The sequence below is a fragment of the Emys orbicularis genome, chromosome 9 (genome assembly GCF_028017835.1).
Source record: "Emys orbicularis isolate rEmyOrb1 chromosome 9, rEmyOrb1.hap1, whole genome shotgun sequence".
Lineage (NCBI taxonomy): Eukaryota > Metazoa > Chordata > Testudines > Emydidae > Emys > Emys orbicularis.
The window spans coordinates 82,123,729-82,136,779 of record NC_088691.1 but is presented as its reverse complement, the minus strand read 5'-3'; the positions used below and the strand labels follow the sequence as shown (position 1 = coordinate 82,136,779).

At 42.2% G+C, this 13,051-nt stretch overlaps 1 protein-coding gene across 3 annotated transcripts in view; it reads left to right on the top strand.

Moving 5' to 3' along the window:
• PLCH1 (phospholipase C eta 1) overlaps positions 1 to 13,051 on the top strand; it is a 161,577-nt gene that overhangs the window by 92,627 nt on the left and 55,899 nt on the right. For all 3 annotated transcript variants that reach the window (XM_065410844.1, XM_065410843.1, XM_065410842.1), the window contains exons 6-9: positions 1,156 to 1,249; positions 4,687 to 4,890; positions 6,643 to 6,763; positions 9,431 to 9,602. In XM_065410844.1, the coding sequence (XP_065266916.1) occupies positions 1,156 to 1,249; positions 4,687 to 4,890; positions 6,643 to 6,763; positions 9,431 to 9,602 (591 nt within the window). The remainder of the gene's footprint in view (positions 1 to 1,155; positions 1,250 to 4,686; positions 4,891 to 6,642; positions 6,764 to 9,430; positions 9,603 to 13,051) is intronic.

The following is a 13,051-nucleotide window of genomic DNA, read 5'->3' as shown; positions in this document are numbered from 1 at the left end:
CCTGGCAGAATTAGGCCCTTAAAGAGCTCCACTCAAGGATCTCAACCTTCCTCAAAAGATCTCCACAAAGGTGAGTGTTGGTACTTGGGCCTGCTTACCTACAGACAATGGTAGGGAGGATGAAAAGCAAATCAAGGCTATAAAAGTAGTAAAGTCACTGGAAATGCCAGCCAAAAGAAAGTAAATTCCTCCAGCCAACGAGAAGGAAGAGCAACAAGCCACCAAGGGAACATTTCTTTGAATCTGAACCGTGAATAGCAAATAACCTACAACACTGAGTAATCTGCCTTGTTGCCTTTGCCTGAAGCAATAATATTTAATACAGACTAGGTACAATTTGAGAAAGAAAACATCAATCTTCCTGGAATCTTTTGCTTGAAGTATGATTGATGTCTTAATTTGAAGTTGTGCAAAGCCAGTGTTTGAACTAACTTTGGTGAAGAATGAGAAGCTTTATGGAAATATTATAGTATCATTTTTGTGGAAAAAATATGCCTAACCTAACCATTTTTTCACTTCTCTTCTGTTAAGTTTAGGGTATGAAAAAAGCTACTTGTCATTATAGAAAAGAGATAACTAGGAAAAAATCCTGACAAAACTCCCGCTGACTTCAGTGGGGCCAGACTTTTATCTCTGGACCAGATTCTTCTGTCACATCTCCTGTGTATCACAAGTAACTGTTGAAAGCAGTGAAGTTAATTGTCGAAAACAGGTGTGAGGAAAAAATCAGATTTTTTTTAAAGTAAAATGCATTCAAAATATCAGTATCAATCCTTTCTCTGTACTTACTGATATAATATTGGAACTCAAACTGTTAAAGAGTCTCTTTCCTGCAAATTTTCAGCTCTTAAACCAACCAGTATAGTTGTGATTAGCAATTCTCTACCATGTTCATCCTGAAAGTTAAAGGATAAAGAGCATGAGGCTTGTGGAGACTTACCAACCCGCCTTCCCCCCTCTCCTTCCCCCTCTTCCCCCCAGAAAAAAACCAAAGGTCATTTTAGAATAGTGTTACTGACAGTCTTATTCACGGTTGACTGAGTTCAGTGTTTGATCACAAGATTTTCAGCCAGACACAGGGGTCTGAAGTATATTTTGACATGTTGGTCACATACTAGAAAAAATATGTTCACCAATGCTGTCATTTTTGTGCAGATGAATAATGTGACCACAGAATATTGCCTTGACATCATAAGGAAGTTTGAAGTTTCAGAAGAAAACAAGGAGCAAAATGTTCTGGGGATAGAAGGTAAAGTGTCTGATTCCCAATTTATTTCCATTGCAGTAGAGTGGAAGAGTTCTAACAACATTTTCCTTGATGTGGCTTTTAATGTCTGATGACTACAACAGATTAATATGGAGGCACCACATGATTGTTTGGGGGGTATTTTAATAAGTTATGGATTGAAAGATGGGAGAACAACAGGTTGAAATACCTGACTAGTATTGTACCACCAGCCACAATTGTACTGCAAGTGATTCCAATATCAACTTAAAACAAGAGTGCATACAAATTTGTATGGGTTCTTATTGCTAATTGTTTATTTGTGTTTGTTTATACCATAACCTATTTTCATTGATGTAAAAAATGGGCCAGTTGTGCTGTTACACTAGTGTAAAACCACTCTACAGTGGTCCATTAATTTACACTCATGTAAGTGACAGCAGGGAAGGCAGTGGGGCCCAGAGTATTTTCGTACAAGATTTAGAAACTTGCTCCTTTCATTTGCAAAAACAAGGCTGCAGGTGGTATATTAATTCTGAAACCAACTTAATACCATATTCAAATCTGCATGTATCAATAAATCTTTCAGAATTAGATTGAAATAATTTAAGTGCTACGGTCGGTTAATTAGCCCACAAGGTAACTTCCATGAGCAGATTAATTTGCTTGTGGATTTTGTAGGGACAAGAATCATCTTCTTGCTAAAGCAGAGCAAGGAAACAGGAGGCCTGGATTTACCCTCATAGTTCTGCCATAAGTTCTGTTACTCTGGGCAATTCACTTAAGCTAGAATTAAGAAAACAAAACAAAGCAACAAGCTGTGGCATTTTAAACATTCAAAAACACTTCTATTCCTATTAGGTTTAGTAACACTCTCCTCACATTTAATTACATTCAGGGTCTTAATAGTTTGCTGTGTCCCTTTAAAACATTTTAAATTCCATATTCTAAAGTTAGCTATTTAAACTCTAGTCCCAATTCTGATCTCAGTTACACTGGTGTAAATCAGTAACTCCACTGATGTAGTGGAGTCACAGTGGTATGATATCAGAATCAAGCCCTCTGATTCCTTGTCAGGATATGGTAGAGACCTAGGAGCCAAATTCATCCCTGGCATAAGTGATAGCTCTCTTATTAATTTAAACGGGAATTGTGTCCACTTATGCTAGGGTTGGATTTAGGTCGTTTTCACATTATTGTGACCTATTGGAACATCCCTGCAGTGTTGCATTTAGTGTGGGTTCCAACAAGGAAATGGTTACCAGTACAGAATTCTGGGGGATCTCCAGGAGGTCAGGACTATCCCCTTGCAGGCCCCGTGCCTCCATACCTGTTTCCCAGCAGCTGCCAGGCATTTACTCTGGCTCCAGCTGTCCCGACATCTCACTTAAAGAGGGATCCCACTGGTGAAGAAGGCTCCATGGAAGAGATAATATTATCCCAGTATCATAGGGCTGCCTGCCCTCCTGGAGCGCCCTCCTGTGGCAGGCTACAGCACAACAGACACACTTGCCTCATTTTCTCCTTCAGAGTCCCCAGGACTAGCCCAAATAGTCTTTCCCAATAAAAATAGCCTTAGCAGTTTAATTTATCATAAGAGAAAATCCTGTGCAAATAAACTATAACACAAATCCCATAAGCACAGTCCCAAATTCCCCAGCATAGTCCAGACGGTACATGCTACATACCAAGCACGGCTTCAGCATCTCTCATCATGGGATCTCTCACCATGCTCTAGCTCTCCAGTGCAACTTTGACATCTCTCACCAGACTCCCAGGCCTCAGCAGGCATCACCCTCTCCTGCTCTCAGCCTTCAGCCCTCTCCAGCCTTGGCTCTGTGGCTCAGCAAGGGCCAGCAGCTAGCCCCTCCACTGGCTTCCTAGCTCTCAGCCCTTTCAGCCTTTCTAGCTCAGGACTGTCAGTGCACTAGCCTCTCTACCCAGTGAGGGCCTGCAAAGTTTTCCACTCCTTGCAGACTGTCTCTCTCAGGCAGCTGTCACCTGCCCCTGTCCCTGTCCTTTGCTCCTCAAGTCTGTGCACTCAAGCAGGCCTGACTCACCAGCTCTCTTCCTATTTACATGGCCCAGGTGCTGCCATGGCTCTTAATTACCCTAAGTGGGAACACCTGTTTGGTCACAAGGTGTGCTGGATCGGTTTCATTTCCAGGCAACGACCATCCTATGACACCCAGGATATATCACTCTTGGTCTATAATCTTCACTGGGCCAGTAGAAAGACAATGTGCATCCCCTCGATGCCTCACACCCCCAACACGAGGCTCCCGTTCCCTCCCTTACACCAAGCCAGTCATTTCCCCATTGGAGGAATGGGGAAATGACTGGGTCTTTGGAAAGAGGGATGTGGCTGCAGAGGCAACTGACATCCCTTCCCCAGGTCTTTGGAAAGAGGGATGTGGCTGCAGAGGCAACTGACATCCCTTCCCCCACTGCACAACGCATCCCAAGGAGTCAGGAAATATCAGCTTGCTGAGGGTCACATCTGTGCAGGGCAGTTTTTAATGACAGCGAGTCATTGTTTGGGTACAAAGTACCTGATTGTTTGCAGTGGTATTTAGATTAAGATAAATAATTTTTAATCTTATCAAATAATTTGAAGAAAGGAAGTTTTGTAAATTCTAATGGAAACAATGACGAGCTGTTTTGTTCTGTTTCTTATGGGAATGTTTTTGTTTGAACTGCAAGAGACAGTTTTAGCATACAGCACTTGCCTAAGTGTGTGCATCAGATTTGGCCCAGAGAAACTCGCCAGGGGTTCAAAGAATTTTTACACAGATTTCCATCATATGCTCCTTAAGGGCATGAAGGAAACATATGATGTGAACACAGACTTGATAATGGGATTGCAGATCTATGCTTTTCTTAGTCTTGCCATGTTGCTGCCATTCATTATTTAAGCTTTCATATTTTACCAATTGAATCCAAATTTCTGCCTCCGCTATTCTTTGTTAATAGATTTCTTATGAATCCCTTAGCTCAGTGCCATTGCTGTCCAAATGCTGCTGGTTTTGATAGGCATGGATTTGTAAACATATTACTACATTGTTCAGTTTTGTCTGTTTTGTAGTTTGTTTAATATTTCTTGAGAGACAACAGTGCATGTGATGCTGTAGAGACCAGGAGAAAATGATGGACTTGTCTGGCATAAATGGTCAGAACGCCCATTGACTTTAGCAGGTGTAACTCCTGTTGATGCTAGCAATGAATTTGGTCTATGCCCTCGCCCAACGGAGCTTGCAAAAGAAATAGACAAACCATACACGGTAGTTCAGATACTCAGGATGGTGGATTCATCCCACATGACACAGCAGTTCTTGGGTGCCAGATTAACACTGACAGGCTTTAGCATAAATAGTATCTATTTTATCAACCTGTGTATTCGAGTAAGGTTAATCTGTCCAGGTACACTGCTCTCTTGAAAAACTGTTTCTTTTTGTTCAAAGGTTTCACCAGCTTCATGCGCAGTTCTGCTTGTGATATATTTAACCCGTTGCATTCTGAAGTCCACCAGGATATGGATCAGCCCCTTTGTAACTACTATATTGCTTCATCTCACAATACATACCTGACAGGAGACCAACTTCTATCTCAGTCCAAAGTGGAGATGTATGCCCGGGTGTTGCAGGATGGTTGTCGATGTGTTGAAGGTATTTTTAATGTTATTTGTTTGGGTGTGAAGCTCTGTAAAGTCTGACAGACATTTCTCTTAAGTTTTAAGTTTGGCACTGAATGTGCAAATCAATTTGCTCATATTTTACTTCACTATCTTCACCTCTTTGGTAAGTCTGATTTGTTAGCAATCTTAACAAGTAATGTTTGCCATTGAGATGAGTGTCTCATACTGACACAGCATAGCCACTGTTGGTTTCTCCTCTGGGTTCCTGTATTAAATATCTCACCTTAACATTGGCTTTAATAACATTTCCCATGTCTTCCCCATTGTTCTCTTTCCTCCTGTTGCTTTTAGTAATATCTGTCATAGCCCAATAACCTGGTGTTTCTGTATGAAACATCTCTGAGACTAAGTTGGTGGAGTTTGAAGTCAAACTCAAAGTTAATAACATCAAAATCACTGGAGTTACACCGGGGATAAATTTGGCCATCTGAGTTTAATTATAAGAATCTCAGTCATTCTAGAAACTCGGTGTTCAGATTTACAGTTAGTAACAGCATTCTCAGATAGACTAGAACGTGTTAAGAACAAACACTGGGAGATCGTAGGCTCTGCAATAGTTGATTAGATCATTTGTCCAGCAAGCAATTCTCACCCTATATTTTAAGATAAAGAAGTACTGCCCTTAAGAGCTTTAGTAGCCTTTAATGCAGGGGTGGGCAAACTTTTTGGCAATAAGCTTATCTTTCTGCATTATAATGAGGCTAATACTCAGAATTCAAAAAAATAACCTCCCTGCCCTGTAAAATGTGTATTATAATTGAGACCCATGAACAGATCTGGTAAGTTACAGTTTCAAAACTGTAACTTACATTTGCAAAGACCTAATAGAGCTGTTCTACAAACATGACTGGATAGGTAAACCAATTTATAAATACATTTATGATGAAACTGGTTTTCCTGCCCACTCATGTAGTGTATATGATAACTTAAATTGCAAACAGTTAATAGAGTTAAGTAATTAAATATGATTTTCTTATTTCTAATTTGCTTATGATTTGCTATTACATTTTCTAGTCTCATTTCTGAAATAAAATAATTCAAAATACTTTTTCATGAATGAAATGTGATTCACAAGTGATAGTAGATTGAGCATCACTTTGGTAATCAGAATGTTTTGGTACTCAGAAATTTTTCACATATTCATATTACAGTATGGAGATGATGATATATAAACTGAAGTAACAGAGTGAAAATTGATTTATATTTCCCCACAAATAAAATAATCATATTCTGAGAGCAGATAATTGAGAAAATAACCATCTTTGATAGCATATAGAAAGGCTTTCCCCCCAGCCTTAATTCACATCAGTAGTCCTATTGAGCTGAGTGGAATTTACTGGCAGGAGTACACTGGACTTCTCACACAAGTAAGGACTACTGATGTGAGTTAGCTTTTGCAGGGTCAGGCCCTTAAGGCTGAATGTTCTTACGCAGGCTTTATTCTGGTTCTGATGGCAGCAGATCCTTGTAATTATACTTGAAGGGAATATTAATTTATCACAGTGTTTGTATACTAGAGATCGGTCTTCGGTTGTTTGCCATTATGTTTTATATAGTTTGTACAAAATACAATATGAAAGTATCAGTTTATTACTCAGGATTCGTGTCTGATTTACATGAGCATATAAAACATAAAACATTTCCTCTCCCCTTCAGAAGAAAATTTTTAAAAATGTATAAGACACTGGATATTTTTTCATGTATAGTTTTCTTGTCTTGACAGTTGACTGCTGGGATGGTCCAGATGGAGAGCCAGTAGTGCACCATGGTTATACCTTTACTTCCAAAATACTCTTCAGAGATGTGGTAGAAGCTATCAATAAAAATGCCTTTGTCAAAAACGAGTAAGTGCAATGCAGGTTCTGAGCGTAGAGCAGTATACTTCTCTTGTGTAGTAAATCTTATATGAAAATATTGTATCCCAATGTAAATTTCTTCCTTCAAACACACAGCGAATCTGATTATTTTCCCTGTTGTTAACTTTGATTTATCTTTTAACAGTGTGAACATTTTATCTTCCCATTAATCAATACCCAGGCTACAGAGGATCTTTTATAAATCGCCAGCTCAATAGTTTTTTTGTTTAATATATGGAGATAGTCATAACTATAGAATTTCAGAGTTGTTTTGGTCCACTTTTAAGAAGAATTTTTCACTGATTTTCAGTGGGGAATTCTGCTTAAAAATTAGTGGCATAACGTTGCTTTCGGGGACAAGTGTCCTCAATTTCAGTGACAGATTTGCCTGAAAAAGGACAAAGATTTCTAAAATCTTCGTAGTAAAAAAATCCAGGAAGTTCAAGGGTAAATATGGTAACCTTCTGCCCATTGTTTATCCCATTGTGCCTCAGAATTATAGAATATACCATATTATTAAAATCAACCATGATACTACCACACCTACTGTAAACACAACATGATACATTGAGAACGAAGGCTAGATCATTCCTTCCACCAAGATAAAAACTTTGGGGCCGAGAAAATTGAGAACTCCATGGGATGAACCTATAGAGCTTTTAAATACTTCCCTCTAGTGAGATAGGTTTGGTGAGAGGATGTAGAGTGGCCGGCCCAGTGATTAGGGCACTAGAGAAGGACCATTAGAGAAGGCCGGTCCAGTGATTAGGGCACTAGAGAAGGACCATTAGAGAAGGCCGGTCCAGTGATTAGGGCACTAGCTGAGAACTTGGAAGATCCAGGTTCATATCCCTGCTCCACCATAGACTCTTATTCCCCTTGTGAGGGTTCTGAAAGCTGCAGAGGGGGAGTTAGCCTGTTCAGGGCAACAGTATTGCTTTGCATGCTAAGTTTCAGAGCCCTAAGAGGGGAACGTGGTCTGTAGATCACTTGATCTCCTAACTCCTCCTCCACACAACAGGGAGCCTGTGTAATGGCCTCAGAGAGGAGATGGCAGACTATTGGGTCTGAGATCTGTGCCTGTATTCCTGTGGATCTTGGCTTTATAGATCTTCCCATGTCTGTTCTGCCATCATATTGATCTTTACCCTCACACCAAATGGAGCTAGAAAGCTGGTGGCATTTTCCACATGGGTTTTTCTTTCATACCTGTTTTACTCAGGAAGGGAAGGTAACTATCTATACACACAGAGAACTACCTGTGTGCATCTGTCTGTAGGGCAGAAGGCTAAAGCCAATCAAACAACTGATGCACATTGAAAAACAATGGGAGAGGGGATATTTTCACCCACACATGGTCTTACAAAGAGTGTCATGGGGTCCTTACTCTTTAGAGGACCTTCACCCACAAACAAACAACATGGATCTACACTGAGCTGTTTTTAGAAATTAGGACCTGCCTTATAGCTCTTGAGACCCCAATTGACTTCAATCATGGTGCAAAGGGTGTATGTCAGGGCAGAATTTGGCTCTTTTTGTCTTTATTAATGAGATAAAAATATAGGGCAAAATTCTACCTGCAATTACACCAATGTAAATCCAGAGTGATTGTTAACGTCAGTGGAATGACTTTGGATTTGCATCACTGTAACAAGATGCAGAATTTGGTCCAGGTGGTGTAGGGCTCAACCAAACTATGTGTCCCTCTGAGTTTAGTCATTAGTTTTCAACTTTTTTCATTTGCAGACCCCTAAAAATGTTTGAATGGAGGTGCAGACCCTTTTGGAAATCTTAGACATAGTCTGTGGACCCCCAGGGGTCTGCGGACCACAGGCTGAAAACTACTGCATTAGTGTGATAGGGTGCTCAGAGAGCTGGGCAGCTGAGTGGTTAGCATACCCAACCTCCAGCCCCTTGTCTCTTTGTCAAAGCAATAGAGGTGCCTGCTCCTGATCCCAAGCTGGGAATTTTCTGCTTTCTACCCACACCTGGGGCTTGGCCCTGAAGTGGGGAGGGTGAAATAGGGGGTCCCAGCACAGGGCACTGTGGGAAGCAACACTGGCAGGATCCTCCCTGCAGCAAGTCCAAGTCCAGTGCTCTGGGCTACTTCTTATCTATGTGTCCCTTCAGTTTGAGGTATGGCCCCTATAGTCCAAACAGTCACTCTTTTAACAGAAGAGTCCAAAGGAGCAGAGCCTTGCAGGATGTGGTGGGTAGAAAACGCTCTGCCTGAGGGCCTTACCCGCTCTGTAATCCCATCTCAGACTCAACCCTCCATCTGGCTTATTGGAGAAGAACTCTCTCCTGCAGCCTATCCACCCCATTTGCCTGGCCTTCTGAGCTCCTTTTAACTTGCTCCTGCAGTCCCAAAGGGGTAGAGTTACCTGGGCCCAGTATTGCCTTTCAACCCCATTGGGCCCAGTGTGGGGTTTGTACACCTCATCACAATTAGTCAGTTTTCATGCTTTCTTCAAGGAGATATGATTGTAATAATATGATGAAAAACACCATTTTAAAAACAAAATTGCTGTTACAGAGACTGCAAGAGCAAGATGAATGTAAAACAACCTACTTTCTAAGTTGCATTATGACTGCCTGGTCATATATCTTGAAAAGCTGTTATGATATTATCTGGGGGTTTTGCTTTTGTTTTAGGTTTCCGGTGGTATTGTCTATTGAGAATCATTGTAGTATCCAGCAGCAAAAGAAGATTGCTCAGTACCTCATGGAAATATTCAGTGACAAACTGGACTTGTCATCTATAATCGCTGGAGATTCCAAGCAGCTTCCTAGCCCTCAAAGTTTGAAAGGCAAAATCCTAGTGAAGGTAATTTGCTACCAGTATTATGTACAAAATGTAATAACAGTCAGTATATTATACTTATCATCTTAGCTCTTGTCCCCTCAGGCCCTAAGAACCCAATTACCAATGACACAAGAATCAGAACAGATATAATTAGCTGGGTTTTGATCTTGTGTTTCTTTTCACACAGACATTAAAACAGGTTTTATTTCAGACTTAGCAAGTATCCTGAGATACTTTTTGTAAAGTGATATTACCAGGCTATATTCAATAAAATAATAATAATAAATACATAAATAATTTGTACTTATGTATTATCTCATCTGAAGTTCTCAAAGCATTTTACATCTGTTAATTACACTTACAGTAGCCCTATGAGGTAGGAGCAATATGAGGCACCCAGGATCAAACAAGGAATCAATGGCAAAGTCAAGAATAGAATCCAAGGACCCTGATTCCCATTCCCCCGATCTAACCTCTATCTAATCTATTTGATCTGTGGTTTTTCTAAGGTGTCTTCACGTTGGTGCTAAGCACCAGTCCACATTCTCTCCTTACAGTGTATTCTTTAAGCACAATATAGAAAAGAGTGAGAAATCATTTCAAATTTATGAGAAGAAAAGCATTCTTTCCCTTCTCTTCTCACCTTCCTGCTGCTAAGAGCAACGGTTCATCAGATAAAAGCATTTTTTCATGGTTCGTCAGTTGTGGCTATGTAAGTGAGAAGAATGCTTCAGAGAAGAGCTAAAGAACAACAGGGGAAAAGTGCCAACGTTGTGTATGAGATGAATAATTTGAACTTTTCAGTGTAAACAGATCCTTTCTGGAAGGAATTTCAGAGAACGAGATGAAAATAATGAAATCAAGATGAAAAAGCTAGATAATACTTTGAGAGGATGATTAATATGTATTTACCTTATCAGATTGCCTCTTTTTAATTTAATTTAGCATGGTGAGGACACTTCATTCTCTGTAAGCACAGAATTAGCTGTCTAGGCATGGAGGTGAAGCGGCCAGCATTTCAAAGTGACAAAGGCTGTTTTCACCATCATTGTAGACTGTTGTCTGATTTCACAAAATACTGTATCTGCTATCCCATCTATCACTCATGTCAGCCAGCCACTTGAGAAAACACAAACTTTGTTATTTATGAATCAGTAGATTTTGGGGAAGTAATAAGCCAGTTCCACACCTCCCTGCCATTATTTGTACTCCATTTATGCATTAGTTCATCCTTCCTCCCTGAACAACATGTAGTGTTACTGGATTGTCCAGACACGCAGGGTATGTCTACACTACGGGATTAATCCGAATTTATATAATTCGAATTTAGGAAACCGATTTTATAAATTCGAATGTATTCGGCCACACTAGGCACATTAATTCGGTGGTGTGCGTCCAAGCTACCGTACTAGCATCGATTTCCAGAGCGTTGAATTGTGGGTAGCTTTCCCATAGCTATCCCATAGTTCCCGCAGTCTCCACCCCCCCTTGGAATTCTGGGTTGAGACCCCAGTGCATGATGGGGCAAAAAACATTGTCGCAGGTGGTTCTGGGTACAGCCTCCGCCTCCCTCCCTGAAAGCAACGGCAGACAACCATTTCGCGCCTTTTTTCCTGAGTGAACTCTGCAGACTCCATACCGCAGCAAGCATGGATCCCGCTCAGCTCCAGAACGCAGTCATGAACATTGTAAACACCTCGCGCGTTCTCGTGGAGTTTATGCTTACCCAGGACCAGAAAAAAGAGGCGAGGAGGAGGAGGCGGCGACTGCAGCGCAGCGACAAGCGTGATGAGGACATGGACATGGACCGTGAATTCTCTCAGACCGCGGGCCCCGGTGCTTTGGAGATTATGATGTTAATGGGCCAGGTTATAGGCTTGGAACGCCGATTCTGGGCCCGGGAAACAAGCACAGACTGGTGGGACCGCATAGTGTTGCAGGTGTGGGATGATTCCCAGTGGCTGAGAAACTTTTGCATGCGTAAGGGCACTTTCATGGAACTTTGTGACTTGCTTTCCCCTGCCCTGAAGCGCCAGAATACCAAGATGAGAGCAGCCCTCACAGTTGAGAAGCAAGTGGCGATAGCCCTGTGGAAGCTTGCAACGCCAGACAGCTACCGGTCAGTCGGTAATCAATTTGGAGTGGGCAAATCTACTGTGGGGGCTGCTGTGATGCAAGTAGCCAAAGCAATCACGGAGGTGCTGCTACGAAAGGTAGTGACTCTGGGAAATGTGCAGGTCATAGTGGATGGCTTTGCTGCAATGGGATTCCCTAACTGTGGTGGGGCGATAGATGGAACCCATATTCCTATCTTGGCACCGGAGCACCAGGGTACCCACTACATAAACCGCAAGGGGTACTTTTCAATGGTGCTGCAAGCACTTGTGGATCACAAGGGACGTTTCACCAACATCCATGTGGGCTGGCCGGGAAGGGTTCATGACGCTCGCGTCTTCAGGAACACCAATCTGTTTAAACGGCTGCAGCAAGGGACTTACTTTCCGGACCAGAAAATAACCGTTGGGGATGTTGAAATGCCAATTGTTATTCTTGGGGACCCAGCCTACCCCTTAATGCCATGGCTCATGAAGCCATACACGGGCAGCCTGGCCAGGAGTCAGGAGTTGTTCAACTACAGGCTGAGCAAGTGCAGAATGGTGGTAGAACGTGCATTTGGCCGTTTAAAAGGTCGCTGGCGATCCTTACTGACTCGCTCAGACCTCAGCCAAACCAATATCCCCATTGTTATTACTGCTTGCTGTGTGCTTCACAATCTCTGTGAGAGCAAGGGGGAGACCTTTATGGCAGGGTGGGAGGCTGAGGCAAATCGCCTGGCTGCTGATTACGCGCAGCCAGACATCAGGGCGATTAGAAGAGCACACCAGGAAGCGCTGCGCATTAGGGAAGCTTTGAAAACCAGTTTCATGACTGGCCATGCTACAGTGTGAAATTTCTGTTTGTTTATCCTTCATGAAAACCCACCCCCTTTATTGACTCATTCTCTGTAAGGAACCCACCCTCCCCCTTCCCCCAGCTTGCTTTCAAAGGAAATAAAGTCACTATTGTTTAAAAATCATTTATTCTTTATTAATTGATTATAAAAAGAGGGAGAGAACCTGAGTGGGGTTTGGGAGGAGGATCAGCGGGAAGGAAAAGCCCACTAAAAAAAGGTTAAAAAAATGGCAGCCTTTTGCTTGGGCTGTCCACTGGGGTGGAATGGGAGGGTGTACGGAGCCTCCCCCCCCCCCGTGTTCTTACACGTCTGGGTGAGGAGGCTATGGAACATGGTGAGGAGGTAGGGGGGTTATACAGGGGATGTAGCGGCACTCTGTTCTCCAGCAGCCGTTCCTGAAGCTCCACCAGACGCCGGAGCATGTCTGTTTGCTCACGCAGCAGCCCCAGCGTTGCATCCTGCCTCCTCTGATCTTCCTGACGCCACCTCTCATCTCGAGCGTCTCTCCTCTCCTCAC